The 16,390-nt window shown below is 37.0% G+C and overlaps 1 protein-coding gene across 11 annotated transcripts in view; it reads right to left on the bottom strand.

The window, feature by feature from the left end:
• Window positions 1-10,452: 10,452 nt before the first annotated feature.
• Window positions 10,453-16,390, bottom strand: part of celf1 (cugbp, Elav-like family member 1) — a 37,487-nt gene continuing 31,549 nt past the window's right edge. For 6 of the 11 annotated variants that reach the window (XM_026378422.1, XM_033325922.1, XM_026378426.2 and 3 more), the window contains 4 exons: window positions 15,671-15,784; window positions 13,018-13,203; window positions 11,755-11,898; window positions 10,453-10,580 (listed from right to left, as the gene is read on the bottom strand). In XM_026378422.1, coding sequence (XP_026234207.1) covers window positions 10,453-10,580; window positions 11,755-11,898; window positions 13,018-13,203; window positions 15,671-15,784 — 572 coding nt within the window. Of the gene's footprint in view, window positions 10,581-11,754; window positions 11,899-13,017; window positions 13,204-15,628; window positions 15,785-16,390 lie in introns of all 11 variants that reach the window. The other 5 variants (XM_033325919.1, XM_026378424.1, XM_026378425.1 and 2 more) reach the window with 5 other exon arrangements.

The following is a 16,390-nucleotide window of genomic DNA, read 5'->3' as shown; positions in this document are numbered from 1 at the left end:
CAAATTACAATTACAAAAAATTTCTCTCCTTTTACAAAACATGTTATGAAGAAAGTCAGATTTCTCAAGAAAATTGTGCAATTTGCTTTAGTTTATCAGTTACATGTGTGCATTACAACTGATCATAGTGATTGTACAAAAGGCACAAAACACAAAAGTCACAGGTATTTAGATCTGAAGAATACGGTAGCCTATTGCACTTTAACATTAAATCAATTGATCAAGATGTAGGAATTATTTTTCCACATGTGTAATAATTCTCAAAACTCCCAATGTCTTACAAGCCTAAGTATTGGCCATTTTAAATGTATACAAAAGAACGTAATCACCTGGCCTGTAGATATAATATCATACATGAAACACACATAAAAAATACACACATAAACTTGATGACCAAACTCTTTTGTAGTAAAGCTGATGACTAACATCTTCTCAGTTGTCCTTGCAGGCTGTCGTATTTTTCACTATGCTGAGTCTCATAGTGGCGCCGTATTATATATTATAGTATAATATATATTATATTCCTTGAACACCGACACGTGTTGCATACACTCCAAGCACACAGGTTTCCTGTTCACCTCTGTGAATAAATAGGAAGCAGTTCATCTTTCTTTGAAAACTCTACATTCGGTGTCCTTTCTCCTTTTTGAGAAAGACAATTTGGGTAATGAGGGTGCAAAGACCAGTAAAAAAGTACGTAGATGTATCGTAGTAATTACTGAACATTAGCTGTGTCTATATCAGAATTGTTTTGTTAGGAATAGTTTATTTTTCAGAAATTCTAGTTCATGTCTCATTGCATTTTTTCACTTTCAGATTTATCCCGCAGGCCGTTCGTTTGACACCACTGTTCTTAATGGTTTTATAAAGAAAGCCTTTATTTATCATATGTACATGTTACAATGACATTTGCCGTCTGCATTTAATCCATCCCCCTGGATTGAGCAGTGGACAACATACACACACACATACAGCACCCAGGGAGCTAGTGTGGAGTGTATTGCTAAAGGACACACCTGGTTTGTTTGACAGGGTTTGAACCATGAACCTTCTGCATCTAAGGCCAATGATCTCCATTGAGCCACCAGGCCAATATTTGAGCAATGCCGCTGGTGGATTTTTGATCTTCTCTCAGCTTTGCAATTGTTTTTCACCCATAGACAGCTCTCTGGTTTTCACATTAGTTACACATCTTAAGGATAAATGCAGTCTAAACAAGCAAAACCCAAATCTCAAAGTGAGGGTAGACATTCAGTGCTACTTATTATTTATATTATAGGACACACCAGAGCAATAGAAGTCACATTTGAACACCTAGAAATAACAGGGTGAACTGTTGATGTCTTGTCTCAGTCATCTTTTGATGTCAAACGCAAATGTTTTCAGTCTACAGCAAAAATAAAGGAATTGGCCTTACTGTTCCAATACCTACTTACTATTACACTATTGACCTATTCTGTATTTTTGTAGTCAGCTATATTTTAGTTTGATTCTATGCCATTGTTTTTAATTTAGCTGTTTTTGTATTTTTTATGTTAGTTTTAGACACATGAATTTTCCCATTGAGAGAAAAAAGCATTATATCAAACATTTTACCGTTTTGCCCATCCAAGCTTTTGTTTTCAAGTTTTCAGCAGATAAAAAAGGTTGTTGGTAAAGTATTGATCATTTGAAAGTTTTTTTTGGTGGGGGAAATTTTAGACCAACTAATTAAAAAATATTCTGTGGAATGTTAAATGGCAAAACCAACAAGCAGAACATACCCCTTTGAAAAATATAATGCCACACGCGTACCCTCTGTTCAGGCCTTCATCCAACGCTGCAGGCGGACATGGATCAGAGTCCGTAACTCCCTTCTTAGAACATCCCACTGCTACGTTACGACGGCCAACAAAGGCCGCTCTCCAGCCCCCCAGTACACCCCAGGACAGCTCGTGTGGCTGTCCACTCACGACCTGCCTTTGAGGGTGGATTCCAGAAAGCTGGCTCCCCGCTTTGTGCTTTCATGTCTCTCACCTCAAGCCTGTTCGGATCAGTCCTCTGGCCGTCTCCTCTGTTCCCTGTGGCAGGGTCGGGGCCTTCAGTATCTGGTCGACTGGGAGGGGTACGGTCCTGAGGAGCGTTCCTGAGTTGAGGCCCGGTCCGTCCTGGATCCTGCTCTGGTGCGGTCCTTCCATCGTGCCCATCCTGAGCAGCCTGGTGGGCTGTCTGGTGCTGGCCGTTGAGAGGGGGGTTCTGTCACTGTTTCTGCACATTCTGTTTTCTGCCATTCCTGTCTGTACTCATTTATGGTCCCTTTCTCATATCAGATATCCTGCATGTTCCCGCTCCTCAACACCCAGGCACCTTGTTAACACTCATCTGGTTTACCTGTGTCATTGTCTCTGCCCCATCGCTATATAAGCCACTCCACAACTCTGCTCCCCTGTCAGTTCGTCATCTTCTCTAGGAAGACTGCACCTGTCTGCCTGAACCCTCTCCACTAAAAAAAACTCTCTGAACCCGTTAATCCTGGACTGTATGTATGTATGTATGTATGTCTGTCTTCCTGCCTGCTAGAGCAGCCGATTTCAGTTATTACCCTTTTTGGACTTTCTTGCCTGCCAGTGCAGTTACTCAGTTATTGTATTTTGTCTTTTGTCTTCTTACACTCCTGCCTGTTAGAGCAACACCCTTAGTTTACTCCGTTCGTCTCTTTGTTTATATATATATATATATATATATATATACACTACCTGCCTACCTATCTGTGTTTAATCTGTGTTTTGTTTTTTTTTTCTTTCCGTATATAGATTTTGTAATAGCCAAGTGAAGTCAACTGAGTTTGTTCAACCCGGTTGTACTGTTTGATTCCTTGCACAAGCGAAACCTACTCAACCGAGACTTGCATCAGACTCTGTCTTTTGTGTTTTGATAATTTTTCTAACAGACGCCACAACTAAGACTATGTATCAGCAGATCACTGCAGAGGATGAAGACAGGATGACGACTTCACTAAACCCTGGATTGAATAAGTACCAAGCCTCCTGATACTTAAGTGAATACCTGATGTTGAAGTCTAATATTGCCTTATTCTACCATCCCTATGAACATTGTCTGGGGGCGCCACTGCTTTGACTTAGTGATGTGCCAATATTGAAGAGCTGGTGCGTGTATCAACAAAAGAGTGAAACATCATTTTAGAAATGAGTCACATGACCTAAACAGCTGCTGTGTCGAGTGGCAGTGAAGTGCCAAATTGTGTTCATCAGGGAGCGTAACTTCACAGTCATTTATATTCGTGCTTAATGAACACGTGTAAACCTGCCTCACAACAAAACAAAACTTTGACTTTGATTTCATGTTTTTTACTTACAGCCTACTTTTTTGCAAAAACATTTTTGCAAATTCTAAATTTGACATACTGTATGGGTCAAATTAAATGGACTATATATACTCTTCTCTTTCATTCAGTTCGCACTTTATTATTAGCTCTGATGTTACCAGGACTATTTATCACGCAGTTGGGGTCCAGGTGTCAGTCAATTAACCTTGTTCAGTTTCTCTCCACACTCTTTATCCAGGTTGCTATGATTTTTTATTTTATTTTTTAAGTAATACACCAACACAGTGTCAACACAGTTAGGGGAATGTGCCACACTCCATAAAGCATCATCTACCCATCACTGCTATGACTGCTTTGATCATGTTAGGTAGGCTACTGTAGATAGCTGCCTCAACAGCTAGCTACAGCAAGAAACCACCATTTTTTTTAACAATATACAGAGCAAACAAACAAAATGTCCAACTTAAGTAAGTTGTATCTTTATGTTTGTAAAGGCTCGCTATGTCTATGTGTTTCATATACCTCATATTTTAGGCCTGCTTAACTCTGCTTGAAACTACACTACTGATGGGGAGTACATATAAAATAAAAAAAGTGACCTTTCCTGCTCCGTGCTCTGTAGTATAAACTTTACAAACATACTGTAAAGATAGAACAATGTGTTGTCTTTGAACAGGCTGAGTCCTGGATTCATGACATAAAGGTTTAAACACAACACAATTACTGACCCAGGACTGCTTTAAAGCATTTTATATGACATCGTCTTCCTCTGACTGTTGTATGATTATTTAGTTACAATTAGTCACATTTTACAAAGACATTCCATAGATGATATATTTAATGTAATTTTTTTGCGGCTGAAAACATGGCATGAAACCTGACGTAGTGACTGTGATCAACGTGACCAATTGACACAGAGTTAGACTATTTGTTTTAGCTGATTGGCAGGTCGAATTGGATTGGTCTAACATAATTGGCCAGTCAGACCTGTTGGATTAGGTTAGTCACTTTAAAGAGAGTCGATCTTCTTTATGCATCTTTATGCAAACACTTATTTCACTTTACATTAACCATAGAAGCCTATTTTCACTTTGACATTAATTACATACTTTTCTGAAGGGAGTGAATACTTTTTATAGATCCTGTATGTTGAATTGTACTAAATAGTACATTAACACTTTCATGCTCACCTAACCATCTGTGCTCCAACTAAAGAGCGCTGTAGTTTTTTATTTTTGTATTAATTTAATGGTTTAATGGTTTAATTATCTGGTATATGGTGTAAATTTAATTAAATTTCATTTTAAATTAATTTAATTAATTAATTAAGGTGGTGGTGGTTAATTAAGGTGCCTGTACATTTACATTGCATTTACATTTCAGTTTCTTTCTAAAATGTCTTTCTCTTTCTAGAAAGTAATGGGATATGTAAAATAAAAAAATGGTGCCAGGTTGATTATGCTTGGTGAAAATCATAATACCGGTACACTAGACACAAACAGACATGATTACCTGTGGGTCTGTGCAGCATATGAATTGAAACTTTATTTATCATTTTAACTCAGCACAAAGTAGGTTTCCATGAATTTTATTGCAGATGTTAAAAAACATGCATACTCAATATAATGTGACAGAAGTCTCTTATCTGCAAATTATGTCTTATTCTCCACTCAAAAGAGCAGAACAATGTAATGTGCTTGCAGTGAGTCTAGTAAAAACAGCTTTTTACTCTGACATACTCTAAATGCTCCAAATGCTACCTCATCATCATAACATCACTCAAATGGGAACTCCCAAAGATGAATCCTTAGCTAATCTAGCATTAAATAACAAATATCCAACAACAAAAATCACTAACTTGCTTAAACTTTTATTTTATTTTTGTTTAGAAGACACAGCACTCTCAACATTCTTTAAAGACAGATTAACTTATTTCAGAAAAAACATCTTTAGCAAAACAAGAGGATGAGGCACTGGAAGGACAGCTCCACAATAAGGGTTGATAAAGACAAACTGATTAAAAGTTAGACTTGCATTAAACTTATCTTGCAACAATCTAGTGGTTATGCCACTCAGGTCTAGAAAAATAGATTTTGTTTATAGCTTATGATAATTATAGTGTCTAATTTTAACATGTCAAACATGTTCTGTAGCAGTCTTTCTAGTGCTCATACTAACAATCACCAACAAAAACAGAGAATACATGGGAAACAATAATAAAACCTCCTGGAAATCAATGTTAAACACAAAGTCAAAAGTAAAATTAGAAGCATCAAAGAAGTGTGGGAAACAAGCACTGGACAATAAACTGTGACTTCACATCAACATGCTAGGGCAAACAAGAGATCTAGAAAAAACATAACATAAAGACAAACCTAGATTAAACAGCAGTGGCACACGGACAGGAGGAGAACAAAGAATGATTATGTTTATGTGCAGTTAACCACAATCTAAACACTCAGTGTCAGGGACAGGGTAAAGACAAGTCAAATGCCAGCAACAGAGTGGGATATAAACAGCCACACACAAAAGCTTACATAAATTAATGTGCAGATTCAGTTAAAGCATACCGGTTACATTAGCCCTTGAGTGGTCTGAGGCTGTGTGTCACAGGACATAAGGTCTAGCCCACAGCGATTAAAGTGAAGCTATCACTGGTCATCTGTTCACCTCTGAGCTCTCATCTGTCCTCTGTCCACCACACTGAATTCTAAAGTAAACATTTGATGAAGTGAAAAGTGAAGCTGACAAAAGTGTGGCATTGACCATTCAGGAATTACAGTCATTTTCATACAGAAACACCCATTTTCCGGGACTCATATATAATGGAAAAAATGCCTCACATGCAGTGGCATGTTTCCTCTTTACTCCATGACGTATCAAGCAGATAAAAGGCCTGGTTGTGATTGTGAGTGTTACATTTACATTTGGTGTCTGTTCACTTAAGTTCTCAAAGAGCTGCTTATTCAAACCAAGGAGGCCATCATTAGGGTGAAAGAACAAAAGAAACCCTTCCAGGCCTTTTGCTGTTGCTGAGCTTACCAGTTATTATCTTCTTAAGTTTGGAGTATTCCAAATCGCTCTTTTGGCCACTCCCAATGTTTTTGGGTAGATGTGTTATTGTCAAAGTTAGACTGTGCCAGAAAACACCTACAAAAGCTAGACCAGCTCTGAATTATGATTCTTTGGACGAATTTGGATGGAAATGTATGAAGAAGAAACAGCAATGAACAGCCTATGATCCCAAGCACACCACATCATTTGTCAAATTAGGTGGAGTGTTATGGCATACGCATGTATGACTGCCAATTAAACTGTTTATTGATTCATTTATTCAAATGAATTCTGAAATGTATACAGGACACTCTCTGCTTAGATTCAGCCAAATGCTGCAAAACTGATGCTGCTTAATATCGCAGTTGGATAACCACAAAACACACAGCAAAAGCTAATAAAGAGTTGCCCAAGGCAGATAAATTGAAAAACCTTCACTGGGTAAGGCATTTGATTTCAAATAAAAATAACATGTTTTTCACTTATTGAAGACAATACTGAAGGCAGAAATACCTACAGCTGATCCAGAATTCTAGATGTCTTTGACTGCAAGCATTTAAATCAAACCCTATGTTTGTAATTGTGTTGTATTCCATTATGAATATTTGAATGGATAATGCCACAGACTCCTGGATTTAAATATGATGAAAAGTACTGATTTCACTCACATCTTAAGTGTTTCATGTCAAATTTAATGTGAAGGTGTACAGAACAAACTTCATCATGATTCCATTTATGATCTTAAATGTACAAATATTACTTTACTTGGTTATCAACAATGTGTACTTTGTAGGAGATTTTGAAATTAAAATCTTGTTGTCAAGTAACAACACAGGACACAGTAACATACTACACAGTAACGTCTTAGCACCTTTGCACTGACCCAACACTGTTGAAAAGCAAAAGTCATTGACCTTTTTCCTTCCACCTTCCAAGCACCCTCTGACTAACAAGCATGACATCCAAGCACCCTGGTAAGTTTTGACTGGACACCTCATCAACCCAACATACCATTAATAACATTTGGGCTTCATTCACCAATATAATAGGTTCAGAAATTAACAGGGGAAGTGAAAGACACTGGATCACTGGAAGCACCGGAGTTCTGGAGCAGAGACATCTCTGCATTAAGTGAACAGCAGACAAACCTCATGTTTAGCACAGTCAGTGGTGGATATAAACAACTGATGACGTAAAACGCTTTGTCCCAAATAAGAAAACATTGGTGATAGTCAGATCCTTTGTAAAAACTGCATATGTAGAAGAAATTTCTTCTTAAGAAGACTTTGAGAATTGACTATTCTATATAAACCTGCTGGTCCCATTGCTTGGAGTGGTTACTAAAACCATAACTAAAGAGAGTAGGAATGAGATTAAAAGTTATGTATAGCTGCAATTTGAACAAGTCACCTAGTGAAGGTTGGTCTCTTTAAGGCAATCGGCTTGGAAATTCTTAGTATACATAACTTTGAAAGTTTCTGGAAATGTCACATAGGTTGGCTCAACTTAAATATATGTTATTTAGAAAACAAACACCTCAATACTTGAAAATTGATATAGTTGCTGTTGCTAAAGACAAATAAATGTGCCTTTCAATTGAGATAAATAATGAAGGCAATATATATATATATATATATATATATATATATATATATATATATATATATATATACAGTATTGCCATAAACACACACACATACACACACACACACACTCATTTGGCAATTGGCTACAACCAAATAAAATCCCTGCTCTCCCTGTCATTTCTGCCAGCTCATTTTGTTTTTCCCCTGTGAACTTCATTGTGTTTACTTTCCCAGCTTGAAATTGTGCTTGCTACCCTGCCTCAGCCTCTAGGACCTTGTTCACTCTTGTTACTTTGTAAGTTAGCTAACTTAATAGCTAGCTTTTTTTTTTTATTTTTGGTCTGTGTGTTACATTTCTTGCATCATTCCTTGTTTATTTTGCTCATGCCATGTTCCCTAATTTATATCCCTTATCTTCACCATGTTCTCTGTGTATGATCGACAGGTGTCAGAACACACAGTGTCTCAAAGTTTGCTGTGTGTGGGACTGTGTCACTGCAGACCTGTCAGAGTGTCCATGTTGAGCCTTATCTGCCACAACTTTAAAACCACCAGGTAGTTTTAATGTTGTGGCTGAGCTGTGTAAAAAGACAGTATCAACAGGCACATGATAAAATTGAATTGATAAACTAAAAAAAACTTAAACTTAAAATAAACTAATAGTCCCTGTGTTTTTTGGAAAATAATTTATTCAGATGAATGCATGTATGACAGAGAAAGCTTCTACGAAGTCCGTAGCAGCACTGATGGATCCTTACACACGGCACATGCCAAACTGACATGTAGTACATTTTTTACCAAAAGAAACAGTGCTTGACAGGCAAGATGAAGACAAATAAATGTGCCTTTCAAAAATAATTTCAATTGAGATAAATAACGAAGGCAATAAGTAATTCCCCATCACAAAGGGTAAATATAAAACCTATATAAAAATAGAAAATGCATAATAGTTAACATAATTGTCTTGTTTCTTAGTTATATAAAACAACACAATTTTCTGCAAGTGTAAGGAACTAAACTAATGCTTGTCTTGAGCAAATTGACATTTATATGACTTCTCCAATCACTGAAGATATTCGCTGAGTGACACAGTGATGTAGCCCTTTAAATATATATTAACTGAGGATTACTAAGAGTTTAATTTTTATAAAACAAAAAATGCCAAAACCCATTAAACCCAAGATAGACTTGAATATTAAATTAACTGAAAGTTGGACTTCACTCCCACAATTTCTTAACCACCAACAAAACACAAAGCTTACACTTATATTAAATGTTAACTGCATGATAAATGTGTTTTATTAACCCCCAAATAAAAAATACCATATATGCAATAACAGACAGAGGGACAGAAATATAATGTCCATGTTAATTGTAGCCATTGTCTGTATACTTTACAAACCATATGAAAATGAGTAGCCATCCACCTGGGGCCACTTGATTTGTGTAAGCCATGCAACAGCCGCTACACCCAGACAACAAGTAAGATAGAAACAAGCAAAAATGTATCATCATTAAATTGCACTCAAACTGGTCAAATGTCAGGCCAGAATCTTTCTATTATTTTGAGGACAATTATTGACATAATACATTCTAACCCTAATCATCACAACTACACTCCTAACTTTGATCGATACCTAATTCTAACCTTATCTCTGAAAACACCCTTTAAAGTTATAAGGACCAGCAAACATGTCCTCACTGTGGTGGTAATTAACTACAATTTGTCCAAACAATGCATACACACACAAACACACACAATTTATAAACTCAAAATGAGAATATACAGTACATATCAAATGTTGGAAGCTCCTCTTTATGAAAAAAGTAAAGTACAGAAGCTTTTCTGTACTTTACTTTGAATATCATAGCTAATTTGAGTATATATAATGCTGTCATACACTGTATTTTAGGGGATATTACAGTTGCTTATTACAAAAGTAATTAACCACAAGTGAAAATGTGAAAGAGAATCTATTTTCTTAATCAAATGTATAATTGTCTTTTTCATCAGCTGAGTCTAGGTGGCAGCAGGACAGCTTAACATGAAGTAAGACCAGATCTATTTGGCAAATGACTGTCAATGGTCAACTTAACAATTAACTTTCTTAATTGCAATTGTAATTTATTGTATGATGTACCACAGGAAACTGATAACATTTGAAATGAAATAAAATACACCTGTTTTTCTTTGCTGTTAAAAGAAAAACACATCAGCAAAGAACACAGAAAAGCCTGTGAACTCTTGCATGTAACTTTGCCCGGAAATGTGGAAAAGTTATAATAGAGAGGCATGGCAGCAGACATCAATTCCTTGCTTGATTAGGCAGCACATGATAAAAACGAGGAAAGCAATAAGACAATGCCCAGGCAGCAGACATTACCCTGTACTGCACAGACAAGTTTCTGTGGACCAGCCTTGGTTAATAATTACACACTTACCACAACACCTTCCTGCCTAAATTAGTCTGCATTGTTTAAGCATCTTTAGTAGGGCTTGCTGTCATTCTTTGAGCGCTTCAGTTGCACCTTCAACCTCTTCATACCAATCTGGAAACCATTCATTGACTGGATGGCAGCCTGAGATGATACAGGGTTGTCATAGCTCACAAAGCCTGAAAAAGAAACAGAAATGTTCACAATATTTAATATGACTTAAAATTATAAACAATAAAATGAAATGTACTGCACTCATTCCTACTGTCCCCAAATGGCCTAAAGAGAACCTGCCTTGAAGCATTTTTGATAGTATAGTATAGTACAGTATAATATAGAACTATTTTGCATTTTAAACTTTAAACAGCTAATAGTAGCTAATAGCAGGGACACACAAAAGACTAGCTAAGAGCTTTGGGGGCTGTGGCTCAATAGGTAGAGCAGCTGTTTGCCAATCACAAGATTGGTGGTTCAATTCCTGGCAAGATACTGATATACTATAGATACTGCATAGCAGCTCTGCCATCGGTGTGTGAATGGGTGAATGCAATGCAGTGTAAAGCGCTTTGAGTACCAGCAAGGTAGAAAAGTGCTATAGAAGTGCAGAACATTTACCTACGAAGACTGAGCAGCTCACACTTAAAGGGGCACCTGGCCATTATATCTAAAGCATTTAGAAAATGCAATGTGAGGCGAAGATCAGCATCCCAGTGAAGCTGAATAATAGCTGAAACTAATGGAAAGCTTATCTAAGTCATTTTGTTGTCTGAACAATATTGAGTGGAACAACATGAAGGACAACAAATCTCTTGGTTTAAATGAACCTTGAAGTTGTAGAACATTTCATTAATGTGCCCTACATTTACTGCATTTACATTTAAAATCCATGGGATGGCACGATGTAGAGGCACTGTTGCCTCACAGCAAGAAGGATTTAGCTTTGAATCCACAGAGGATAAGCAGCCAAGATTATTCCACATTTGTCTATATTGCATTATTATTAATACTGAATATCTTGTTCATAAAATCAGCTAAATGGTGTTTTGTGGATTTAAGTGAGATTTGAATTGAGGGTTTTTTGCTCCTGAAACAGAAATAGTTTAAATGCTTTTTTTCAATAACATGAAAACAACTCACCTTGGGCTGACTCATCTAGTAATTTTCCTTTCTCTGTCCACCTATGCACTGTAGATATTGCAGGTGTCATATACTGTAGTACTGTATAAATATAGGAACTTAGAACTGAAGCTACAGTAAAGTCAATTCAAATAAAATGTAAATACAACACTGTCAATTTCTGGGAGGACTGCCTGAAATAGGTAGGCCTATATATAGGAGTTTGAGTGAACTCACCAAAACACTTGCTGAGGTTTGTCTGTTTATCAATGAAGACTTTAGCAGAGATGACATTGCCAAATGGCATAAACATCTGGAGTAAATCCTGGTCTCCAAACTCCTGGGGCAGATGGTAAATGAACAAGTTGGCACCTTCTGGACCTGCCAATCAATTCATCTGTTTAACACTGTGATATTTTAACAATTTCAACAATTAGTAACCCAATACATTCACTAAATCTTCAAATTATGAGGAATTAGATAATGTTAAAATTTTATTTTCAAAAAATGCAACATGGAGGTCTCCAGGAATTGTGGTTAAGTTTATATGATAAAAATATGAGCATACTATTATATACTGTAAACTGGACTCATTTGATATAGGGCTACACCCCTTAAGAATTTAAAAAGTGGGCTAGGACAGCAATAATTTTCATTTGTATAATAAATAGTGAATAACATAAATAATGAAAAAGATTTATTTTCCCTTAAAAAAGCAGAATTCATTCAATTTAATTCTATACATCTATACAGTGATTTTATTTGTTTCATTAGACTTCATCACTTAAATTTAAATATAGACTTTTATTTAAGATTAGGGTTTGGTGTGAGCACATTTCAGATTAAAATATACATTTACATTAGGAGGAACTGAGGTCACAAAGTTGAATCCATGCACACAGTTTACCAATCTAGATTTCCACATTATGTTTTTTATATTAAAACAATCAGCAGAAGGTAAGATCAATACACAGCACACACATCTCTACCGCCCTGCCCATACTTTATCACAGTACTGTAAAAAACTGTAGAACAACTCTTTAGTACTATGGCTATATATACCATAGTGTTACTATACCTTTCTGTCTAGCTCTAAAAGAAGGGGCAGTCTATTGATCAATTCTATATATTTAGATAAGTAATCTAAAGTCTAGCTAGACTAGAGCTAGATCTCTTTTTGTTCAGTTTTTCTCTCTGTTTTTGGTCACATTAAAAACGTGAAAACATAGAGAAATACTTTGTTATACTGCTTTTCCATAAACTGGATCTCAGTATGTGGGATTTGCCTATGTCACAATGCCTATAAAAATAATATACCTTCAGTGGATGTTTAGCCTTTTATTTTTTAAGTTATTGAATCATTAGTTGATATAATTTGGCATTTTGATGAAAAACAACATCTTAAACAACCTTTAAACTTTGCAGTCACTTGATATATGTGTTATGCCACCCCCTATGTGATGCCTTTTTTTTTTCCAACCCTCATCCAATATAACCTACCTTCCTTCTGACTGCCTGCAGCTGAGATGTTTTGCTGAGACAGCAGACTCTGATTGTACAGGCTGGGGATGGCAGCAGCAGCATATTGCTGGATGCCTGAGTAGGCCTGGCTCAGTGCCTCCATGGTGTTTCCTGAGCCATTTGACAGGCCTCCAGAGCCAAGGCTGCCATTCAGTGCTGCCATGCCTGCAACATAGTCACCAGACAACAATGTCAATGCAATGTGAAAATAATGTAAAATTTGTGAAAATGTAAGCTGTGATTATTCAGTGTATAATTAAATTAATTCTAATGGTTGTATACAATAAATAATAAGTGATTCAAATTAATTAAAGTTGTACAAAATTGTATATATATATATATATATATATATATATATATATAATTTATATTATGTATATACTGGATAACGCAGTGGTTAGTGCCAATGACTTTGGTACGGTAGGGCGCGGGTTAAATCCCCGGTTAGGAGAATATCCAGTGTGGGCCCCTAGACAAGGCCCTAAATGCTCCCTGTCTACCTCGTATAATGAGAGATGCAAACACAAGATTCAAACTGGTTCGGACGTCGCCCGGGTCAACAAGGTCAGCGTCAGGTGTTGGGGAACCAGGGCAACCTGATGAGAAGTGGGCTACTGGAACAAGGATAAGACATTCATGGACATGAGAACAGGGAACTACTGGAATGCTACTATATAAGTAACCCTAGTGAGCGGGGCTACATGAGGAGGATGTGGGAACTATTAATACTTCGAAACCCATCATCAAGGCTAACACCGAAACAACTAGTAGCACAGTGCCCTAACATCCGCAAGAAACACCTCATGTCACAACTAGAGATTGATGAGGTACAACACAAATGCTATGGCAGGTCAGCAGGGAGATATTACCATCATCCTCCCTACAATCAGAGATTAGGTTCCAGCACATAACAACAGGATGCAAGATGCTAGCAGGCAGGGCATACATGGAACGCCATAACCAAGTGGCCAGAATAGTGTACAGGAACACCTGTGCTGAGTACAGGCTGGAAGTCCCAAAGTCAAAATGGGACACACCTCCAAAGGTGGTTAAGAACGACCGAGCTAAGATCCTGTGGGACTTCCAGATACAGACTGACAAACTGGTAATGGCCAACCAACCCGACATAGTAGTGGTGGACAAAAAGGAGAACAAGGCTGTAGTGATAGATGTAGCAATCCCAAGTGATAGCAACATCAGGAAGAAGGAGCACGAGAAGATCGAGAAGTACCAAGGGCTGAAAGAAGAGCTGGAAAAGATGTGGAAGGTGAAGACACAAGTGGTACCGGTGGTAATAGGAACACTGGGGACTGTAACTCCCAAGCTGGGAGAGTGGCTCCAGTAGATCCCAGGAAGAACATCTGAGATCTGCTGAGATAGCTTAGATACTGCGCAGGACCCTCAAGCTCCCAGGCCTCTGGTAGAGAACCTGAGCTTGAAGGAATAAGACCGCTCCAAGGGAAGGAGCGAGTGGGGAATGTTTGATGTATTTATATATATGTATATGTGTGTGTGTGTATATATATATATATATATATATATATATATATATATATGTGTGTGTGTGTGTGTGTGTGTGTGTGTGTGTGTGTGTGTGTGTGTGTATATATATATATATATATATATATATATATATAGAGAGAGAGAGAGAGGGAGAGAGAGAGAGATTATTATTTGTTATTTAAAGCACTTTTCAAGACATTTAATGTCTACCCCATTAAATAAAAACAAAATACAGTCAAGACTGCATAGTTAGAGGGGTATCCAACCCTGGTCCACAAGAGTCACTGTGCTGCTTGTTTTCCATTTATTCCTGTCCGTCCCCCTGTTGACTACCTGGATAGGGTGTGTTCAGCCAATCAGAAGATGTAAGTACAGGGATAATTGGAAAACAAGCAGGGCAGGGATGGCTACCCAAGGCACAGTAGCGAATAAAATATTGCATGATTATAGTATGCTCCTGTGTAAGTGGTTGTCATTTGGTTTATCTATTTATTTTTTATTTTTTTATTTTTACTTTCTGTACACAAAGCTATGAGCTGATAAATTTAGCATATCATTTTTGCATGAGCCTAACATAAACTGTACACCAAATAGAATTTTATTCTATTATTTATTATTATTAAATGTATTGATTAATGATTCGTCAATTTATAAACTTATTGTGACACATTAAATTTAACCTGTCAATCTGGGCCATTTAACAGCAACTTCCCAAGCTGCTTTTTGTTTTGAGTCTGTCCCTTACTGCCATGTTACATTACAATTACTGTTGGTGTGGCTATGAATCAGTTGCAGCAGACATCCACAAACTGCAGGGTCAGCGGTTTAATTCTCAGCTTCTCCTGGCTACATGTCAAAGTATCCTCGAGTATGACACTGAACACCAAGTTGCTCTTGTTGTTGTGTACCTAAGTTGTAAGTTATGTTTGATAAAAATGTCTGCCAAATTACAAAATGGAAATGTAAGGTTACAGAACTATAAACATCTGGAGCAAATTAAAAAACAGATTGACATTTACATAGACATCCCTGTCTGCACTGCACTGTAACTATATCATAAAGTGTTTAAGTGTTAAAATTTTTTAGCCTGTGGAAATAATGAGTACAGGTCTAGGTGTAGGAATAGTACCTGCCAGAGAGCCAACGTTGAGGCCAGCTCCAGCACCAGCGGCTAAAGACTGCAGGGCTCCCAAAGAAGCAATAGGGTTCACTGAAGAGTTGCTACTGGAAGTGGGGGAGGAACCTGGTCACGGGGACATTTATTGTTAATGTAAATTAGCAATAATGATTGCAACACAATAATAAACACAACTATATGCCTCACACATACATACATTCCCTGCCAAAAATATTGGACAAGAGGGTCTAGTTCTATTTTTACTCTGGACTAAAAACATTTTGCTTTGACATCAAAAGATGGACATGAGACGAAAGATCAACATTTCAGCTTTCATTTCCAAGTGTCTGGATATGAAAAATAACTTAAAAGATAGCACCTTTTTTTTGTACCCACCCATTTTTCATGTGAGCAAACAAATTGGAAAATATAGACTTAAAATAGATTAAAGTGAATAAGACAATATTTTGTTGCAAATCCTTTGCAAATCCATTGATATCACCAAAAATTTGCATTCTTCTTTTATGATGCTATTCCAGGCTTTCACTGCCGCCTTTTTCAGTTGTGTTTTGCGTGGTTGCTCCCTTTAATATGCATGCTCTATAGGTTTTAAGTAGTCTAAAACCTTCCTCTTCTTGCCCCTGAGGAACTTAGTTTTTTTGGCAGTTTGGTTGCATCTTTCTTTAAATTGGCAGACAAAGTTCATTTTGCTGCTGCTATCGTGTTCGTCAT

This window comes from Anabas testudineus, chromosome 3 (assembly GCF_900324465.2).
Source record: "Anabas testudineus chromosome 3, fAnaTes1.2, whole genome shotgun sequence".
In the NCBI taxonomy this organism is placed as follows: domain Eukaryota; kingdom Metazoa; phylum Chordata; class Actinopteri; order Anabantiformes; family Anabantidae; genus Anabas; species Anabas testudineus.
This window is presented reverse-complemented; position numbering and strand designations above follow the sequence as displayed.